An 8643-nucleotide genomic window follows, 5' to 3' on the forward strand; every position below is an offset into this window, starting at 1 on the left:
ACCCAATTTATTAAACGAAAAAGGGAAAATACAGTAAAACATTTTGGACGTTACAATTATCATTTATTATTTATTATATTATCTATGGCATCAAGCGTGTACAGTATGAGCGAATCAGTGGCAGTAATGACAGAGCATGCGCTGTTACACAAAAACCGCGCTAGAGTGAAGCCACGGAAGTCGAAGCGCGAAGTGGCGAGGGTTCACTGTACAGGGATTTGACCTGCTTGGTGCTGTTCTTCTCAGGGCACATTTTGTTTCCAAGTTTGATATTTTGGGGAGCAATATAAGGAGGACAGCTACAGTTAGCTTGGGGCACAACAGTGACTACTCCTGTGGAAGGGGTATGATAACTAATGTCTTAAGATGTTAGAAGGATTAACTTTTTTCCCTGGAAGCTGCTATCTTATTAGCATGTGGTTCTTGCCGTTCCAGCTACGCCATTCGACTAATTTGATCCTGGGAATCTCCTTGGAAGGCTCTGAAAGTGATGTGTGGAAAGGCTAGCCTCAAGGAAAAAGGATTAAGAGAAATGTTTCTGTTTCTGGGTGCACAGCAAGGGAGAAGCATTGAAAGATCTGTGTGGGAGACTCTTGTTTCAAATGGAAGCTCGTGGTAGTAGTTATATAATTTTATGTTAACTTGATAAATTAGTATAGGGTTGAGTCTAGTCTGTCAATCAGGTCACAGCCTAACGATGCTTCCTTGTGGGAGTGGCTTCCTCATGAGGATTCTGGAAACTTCCTCCTTCTTCTGGAGGTGGGCCACACTCTTTCTCTGCTTCACTTTCTTGCTGTTGAGACTCAGCGAGCTGGAGGAGCCATGTGGAGACCTACACCAGCTCTGAGATGCTTCCACTGCCACTGGATCCACAAGACTTATCATCCACTGGCCTGTGATCTTCCTGCATTTGGCATAATTGCAAGTGGCTATATGAGTCTGAAGAGGAATTTATGGAGTAGTATCAGACATATGGGCTAATATCGGACTTATTGATTTGATCTGGACTGGGCTGGGATGCTTTCTCAAGATACAATTGCTCTTTGATATAAAGCTTTGAAACATATATGAGTGTCAATGAATGTATACCTCTAGTTTACGCGGTCTAATAGAAAGGTGGAAGAAAACACAGAAGCTAGATGTGAAGGGATGACATGGAGCAACAGCGTTGATCCTACCTTGGCTTGCTTGCGGTTCCTACACTTTGCAGGGTCACAACTACAATCCACGCCACAGTCTGACTTTTGTTTCCTGCACCCACACTGCTTATTCCCACACCAGCCCTTGCAGGAACACTGTAAAATAAATTTGTAGAAAGAATTATTATGAAGGGTTTAAAGTGAGTTTAAAACGCCCTCCCTCTCTTTGTTTCGAGCCTTCTGAAACAAAAGTAGAAAGTACCATCATCTTTACCAAGCTTCTGTCTCCTCAGCCCTCTGGTCTTCAGTGAAATAATGATCATCAAAACCATCATGGGTTTACGAAGCACAAGTTATACCAAATAAGCTAGTTTCTTTTTTAGACAGCATCCTTAAGCAGACATATCCAAGGAATGGCAATAATAATGTAGGGCAAACGACAACGACTCTCAAGATAATAGTATGGACAAAGGGAAGAACTGCGAGCTATGTGGTAGTAGAGTTTAGCATATTTAAATACAGCATAGTTGCTAATATCTTTTTTATGTCTTTTGTACTTTCGTCCAATTCACATTCCTACATTTTGTCCAGCACTGGCTGGGGTTGCGCTCTTAGAATTTTAATCATTCAACATTTGAATACATTATTGATATGAAACAAATCACATACATTTATATAGCATTTTACAGTTTTCAGAGTACTTTCATAGATAGTCTCATTTGAATCTAGTAGTTTACACAGCAAGTATATTTATCGGCTATTACAATGACAAAAAGCTGGAAGGACAACAGAATCACAATTCAAAATATTTGACTAGCTGGAATTATAGGCTGAGTACAGCAAGAAAACACGTAACAGGGATAAATGTAAGTTTATAAATACAGGATGAGTAGGGGGGAGATCTAACTTAAAACTAGTTTGTGCAAAGAAGGCCTAGGGATTTGAGTTGTCAGCCAGTTTTGTGAGTCAACAGTGTAAAATAACTATCTAAAAAGCAAATGCACTCAGGCAGAAATGTGAAGTTCAGAAAACACAGGGAGCCATTGTTTTACTGGAACTTGGGTCAATCAGATCACGTTTAAAACAATGCATCCTCTATTTAGGACATTGTAATTTTTTCACCTGACAACACGTCCCAAGTACATGAGATAAATTTCTATATATATGAGGAGCTCTGGCTGCACAGCGATTACAAACCAAAAAGGTTAGTGATTTTAACCCACCAGCCTCTTCTTGGGGGAGAAAGTTGTGGCAGCCTGTTTCTGAAAGGAATGCAGCCTTGAAAACCCTATAGAGGCAGGCTTATTCTAACCTATAGGGTTGCTATGAGTCAGATCTGGCTAGATGGAAAAACCCCACTTAATCGGTAATTACTACGTCAAAGGATGGGAACATTTTTAAGGCTTTTGACCCATATTTTCAGCTTGCCTTCCTGAAAGAGATAGCCACTTACATTCCCTATAGAAATAGACAGTAATGACCATTTTAGTCATACTTGCCAACACTAGACGTAATAAAAATACAACTTTGCTGCTGTGAATGAGACAGAGCAAAGGTTATGTCCTAAAGACACCTCACCAGAATGACATTTATCCACTGGTTGCTATGGCCTGGGTGTGGTCCTTCAACCATTTACAAATGCATCTAAATGTTTCAAACATTCACTCTTGTCCTATCTGTGGGTTTGTTCAAAGGGATAGTGAAGTGGCATCTGAAGGGCTGTGATAAGGAAGAACAATTAAATAGCCTAGACCCTTGGGAGCTGCAGAAAGGTAAGTCTTTCTACTCTCATAAAGGCTTAGTCTAGGAAATCCACAGGGGCAGTTCTACCTTGACCTATAGGGTCACTATTAGTCTAAATCATCCAAATGGCAGTGAGACTCGAGATGATTTATAGGGTAGTGTATTTGCACTTAACAAGGAACAACCTTCTAAGAATGACTGGAATGCAATGGACTGCTCTGTAAGACTGTGAGCTCCCTCCTCCTAGAATTTTTTGAGCAAGTAGAGACTAGATAAATACCTAGGAATATTATGGAACTGGAACGACACACATGACAGGTCTATTCACTTGAATGCCATGTGCACTGCTGTCACCTCATCTTTTTCTCGTATTAGGAAGTGTATCATCATAGGGCAGAGAAAGTGACCCTACCACAGACATAGCCACGAATAATATATATGTAGGGCTGTGTATCTGTGTGTGGGCGAGATAACTGCTGACAATCCACCAGGTTGTTACAACACCATAGGTGAGAACCACTGTAACAAATTACTTAGAATGGGAAGTAGACCTAAAGGACCTTAAGGGTTTCTCTGAATCAGTGGTTTTCAACCCTGGCCACACAAAATATCTCTGGTGCCCTTCTGAAAAGGGCCAGATCTTACATCAGAGTATCTGTGGGTAGAGGCTCAGTCCCTTGTGTTTAAAAGCTCCTTTGGGGATTCTAATATGTAGCCAGGGATGAGAACTCCTGATTCAGGGTTTAAACTTCCTGTAGCACCAGTGTCAGTGTTACATTTTATTTCAGAATGCTAAGATGTAGTGAAAACTTTCACATGAGGAACTCCAGGCTAGGAATGAAGAGGCTCAGACTGTAGTCCTTGGCATGATCTTAGATAAGTCACTTCATCCAAGTATAGCTCCTTTCTGCCATCAATGATACTTGTCCTCTCATATCTATCAAAAGGGACAGCTAGGAATCAGAGGCTTACAATGTTAAATACCAATATTTCTGTGGTATTTTATCCACCACAAGGTATTTTTATGTAAGTTCCTTCATTTAACTTCGCATAGTCCGTATAACACCATATAAGGTTATACAATTAAAAGCCATTGATATAGCCTTGCGTATTACTTTGACTCAAGCTATTAACACTGGTAGGGACCCTTCATTGCACAGATAGAGAACCTGATACTCAGGGAAGTTAAATGATTTGCTCAAGGTCATCCAACTAATCAGTGGCAAACTCAAGAATAGAACCCATATTCTGGCTTCTAAGTGATTATTCTTTCTAGCACATAAACTATTTCTCAGCATCTTGTTTATAGGAAACATGGCTGAGTGAGGGTGACTACTTTTTCATAACTAACTCAGGCAACGTCATCAATTTTGTAGCTTCTGCAGTCTCTTTTTCAGTACCTCCTTCAGCTAGTGTGAAACAATAATAATTAGTATCGCCTTCATGCTTCAGGGTTTACAGCTAATATGTCTATGAGAAGTCTGATTCAAGAACAGTCATAGCAGTTATGTACTTTGAGGTTGCCAAAAAAGGAGAAATTATGCTAATTTGCTCTCTTTAAAATCCAACCTGCAGTATTTTCCAGAGTTCTTTATATTTTTTTCAAGCTTAGAGCTATCGTGCTAATAATAAATAAGTATATATTCATTGAGAATAAGCATATCTATATTGTATTAAATTAGGAAAATTCCTTTCCAGGAATTTTAGGTCTTCTACTATTTGTTTCATGGCACCTTGATAGTGTAGTAGATTATGTATTGGGCTGCTAATCTCAAAGTCAGCAGTTCAAGTCCACCAGCCGCTCTGTGGGGAAAAGATGAGGCGGTCTGCCCCTGTAAAGATTTACTGCCTCAAAAACCCTAGGACCAGTTTTACATTGTCCCATAGGGTCACTATGAGTCAGAATCAACTTGGTGGCAATGGGATTGGCTTCTGGTTACCATTTCTTTTTTTTTAAAAAAAATCACTTTATAGGGGACTTGTTTAATTCTTATCACAAGCCATCCATCCATCCATTGCGTCAAGCACATTTGTACATTTATTGCTATAATTTTCTTTCTACTTCAGCCGTTGGTATCAGCTTCTCATTTTTCCCCACTCCCTCCACCATTTGTTTGTGTGTGTGCTTCTCAACTCTGCCACCTACTATTTAACTGACCTTTAATTTATATTCACTTTGAGCCTTCTACTTCAACCATAGGAGATAAATGTTTGTTACATAAATGAATAATGTTGTTTTATTTTATTTTTCTCAGTATACTATCCTACTGCCTCTCAAGTCTTTGAAATATGCTATCCATCTTGCCAGAAATATTCTCATAGTTGCTCCCTGAGCTATTTTCTCTCTTAGAATGCAGTCTCTTTCATGGCATCTTCCTAACCAACCTACTTATTTGGCTGGCTTTACATTCCCTCTTAAAAACCCCTCAGATTATCTTCCTGGGATGAATCTGTTTCGGTTCTATCTATGGTATGCTTCGATGTCTTTGTCGTATTTACCCATGAGCTCTCTGGGGCTGAGGAAGAGTTCTTAGTCCCAAGGCATGTGATATAGTTGACCAAATAACTTAACATCATTACTGTCTATTTCATAAGGCTTACTGCTTTCTGCTGTGGATTTTTAAGGTTCAGTGTCTCCTGTGGTGAGATAACAAAATCAAGTAACCTTTCAGGAAGGTAATTGGTGAACTGTCCTCTTTAAGTAACATGTGGCTGCAGGGCAGAGTTGAGGTAGTGGGGGTAAACTGTAATGCTTGGGAAATTAGGGTTTTAACATAAAACATCTAGGTCTAATAATTATGTAAGATGATTACTGTGTGAGTAAATGAAGCATGCCTCAAAGTCAGATTGTTCCTAGCTAGCTTTAACTGGGTCTGTTTGATTTAATGATTAACTTTTTCTGAAATACTTTTGTCCCTTAACCTAGAGAGAAAAATCACTCTACTGTACTAGGCAAGGAAGAGAACGTTCCCACTTAACTTTTAGTTGCAGTTTTAAATGACATGACCATGAGGTGGTAGAAAGAAACTCAGTTTAAAGCCAGGAGATTTGGTTTTCTGTCCTGCCACTTACTTTTAAGACAGTGGGTAAGGTCATTTCCCTGTGGCTGTTCTCAGACCCATCTGTATCATGCAAATAGTAATAAATAACTGAGATGCAGTCAATTAATATGGCTCTTCTAGTCATAACTCCTTATATGATAAATAAACTCTAGCCTCTATGACTGTGGTTATAATCCCATTTTGGAGGGAGTTCTCTGTTATGCCAATGGTTAGGATTAAGGTGGGATTAAGGCTCCACTTTAGTAGAGGGTATGAACCAAGTCACCACCCTTTGTTTCCTTGTAGGTATGGTCTGCTAAAAGACAAAAACCACACCTCCATCAAAGCCATTCCTCTATGTGGAAGAACTATCTCATAAGCAGAGAGAAATCCTAGCACCAGTGGAAGAAGAGCCACTAGGGGAGCACGTTCGAGATAGCTATCTGAAGTGGCAGAGGCTGAAACCAGAGGCTTCAATATGGAGACCACGGGACAGCACAAGGGACCCAGGCTGAGAAAAGGAGACCATGAGACAGAAGTGCTGAGACTGTGGGACTATGAGACAGGGTGACATGCTGGCTTCCTAGACCGCAGAATAGAGGCCAAGGGACCACGAGGCTGAAAGGCTGAGGACTGGTGAAAGATGTGACTACTGGCTGAGGAGAGGTACTGCTGTGTATCAATGACTGTATCCTACACACTGATCCTAACATATGGTGAACCTGCTAACTTCCCTAATGAAGCCCTGAGATTGTGAGTTGTGTCTGTGTTGCCACTGTAATGAATGATCAAACCCAGCAGAGAAGTAGGGTGCTGTGGGAGGAACAGTTGGTATCATTAGAAGTAAAGCAGGATTGAGAGCGAAGGCATGTCTGATCTCTGCCTCGTGACAATAGGGAAGCTAGAGGTCAAATGCAGCTCTTAAGGTATTTTCACACAGTACCCACTGAGCTTTTGTGATGATGAAGAGAGATAACACATACAAGAAAAGTCTGTAAACTGTCCAATGCTATAACACAGTGATAGATTATAATCATTTTGGAACCAACCTCAATGAAATGGTATAGAACATGCCCTGTCCAGATGGGTAGACGTAAAAACATGAAGACAGCCAGCTCGTGCACCCAGGCTATCCTTCACTAGTCCCAGATTCTGCAGAGCTAGTCAAACAACTCCCCTGCTACCCTGACCCCCGCATGAAGCCAATGTTTCTGAATGGGATACAGGGGGCTCAGGGGCAGGGTGTGGTGTCTGAACATTCCCAGATTCAAAGAACTGCTATCACAATTCACTAAACACTAGTGATTAGAACCCCTGACAGAATTGAGGGATCCTACCCATTGGATGTTCTTCCTGGACACCTTAACTAATTTTGATGGCTTCCATTCTTCATCATCCTCATCACCATCACAATCTTCTTGTTCATTCACAGAATGCTCTGAACAGTATTTTAGATCCTCAATGTCCATGCTTTGCTCCAAGAACTTTTCTTTGACACGGCAAGGTTTTGGCTAAGGGACAAGGGTTTAAAATGGTTAAAAATAAAAAGAAAGACATATGGCATGATATCTTCCCTTTAGCTGTTGCCAGCAATATTCTTAGAGAAGAGATTTCAAACTACTTTCAGAAATAGCCTACTTGCCTTCACCAATCAAACTAAATTCTGCTTTAGCCTTTGGCATCTCAGTCTTTGAGAGCACAGAAATGGGAAGTTGAGCCAACTGAAGGAGGCAAAGATGGGGATACATGACACAATAAGTATCTTTGGATGGACAGATGAATATTGTTCTTTAAATATATTCCTTTTCTTCACTTGATTGAGTTACACAATGCCTGTTATGCATGGCCAAAAGTCAGCCTTCTGAGGAAGGAAAAATCCTGTTTTTCTTCAGGGTTGTACTGTAGTTTTATCTGAGACTTTGAGGAAAATCGAGATGGTAGTATTTGGGAATTTAAATCCTCAACCTTTTATAAAAGGCACACTACCCCAAACCTTGTCTATGAAAAGTTATCCGAGACATTGAGCATTTTACCTTAGGTGGGATATATTCAAAAGAAGAGTCTGGAGATAGAAGGTTATCCTTAGGAAGATGAGGTTTCTGGCTACTGGCTACTTGGAGAAGATTCAGTTTCTAGTAAAAAAACAAAACGAGAGAGACAAAGTATATCACGCAGGGCAACTTCTTGGAATATTCATGGCTAAAGGACAAAGATTCCAGATGTAGGTCGCATTGACTAGCTCACTCTTAAATCACAGTAAAGTGGACAGGACTATATACAGTAGATCAGGTGGAAGGACTTCTGCCTTTTAAGATGAATGGTAGCTTCATAAAAGAGCAAAATTTAAAAAGTCATGTTTATACTATTTTGAAAAGGAGTCCTTGTAGCACAATGGTTGAGACAATTGGCTTCTAACCGAAAGGTCAGCAGTTCAACTCCACCAGCTGCTCCCAGGGAAAAAGATGTAGCAGTCTGCTTCCAATAAGATTTATAGCCTTGAGACCCCTGTGGGGAGTTCTCTGTCCTATAGGGTTGCTGTATATCAGAATAATTCAATAGCAGTGGGTTTGGCTTTGAGGTCTAAGTCATTTTGAAATGCATGATTATATCATATGGAATTTCAATGTAGAGCTCACATAACACAGCTGAGTGATCATACTGAGTATTGCTTATAAGAGTTGGCCTACTGCCCCTCCCCTGAGAAGAGTGTATCTCAAACG

The 8643-nt window shown here is 40.3% G+C and overlaps 1 protein-coding gene across 1 annotated transcript in view; it reads right to left on the bottom strand.

Moving 5' to 3' along the window:
- Positions 1–8643, bottom strand: part of KIF4A (kinesin family member 4A) — a 187159-nt gene that overhangs the window by 4729 nt on the left and 173787 nt on the right. Inside the window, exons 26-28 of the mRNA XM_045296988.1 lie at positions 7957–8055; positions 7261–7434; positions 1179–1295 (exon numbers count right to left, since the gene is read on the bottom strand). Coding sequence (XP_045152923.1) covers positions 1179–1295; positions 7261–7434; positions 7957–8055 — 390 coding nt within the window. The remainder of the gene's footprint in view (positions 1–1178; positions 1296–7260; positions 7435–7956; positions 8056–8643) is intronic.

This window comes from Echinops telfairi, unplaced genomic scaffold (genome assembly GCF_000313985.2).
Source record: "Echinops telfairi isolate 266 unplaced genomic scaffold, ASM31398v2 ScPeMD7_7415;HRSCAF=8453, whole genome shotgun sequence".
Classification (NCBI taxonomy): domain Eukaryota; kingdom Metazoa; phylum Chordata; class Mammalia; order Afrosoricida; family Tenrecidae; genus Echinops; species Echinops telfairi.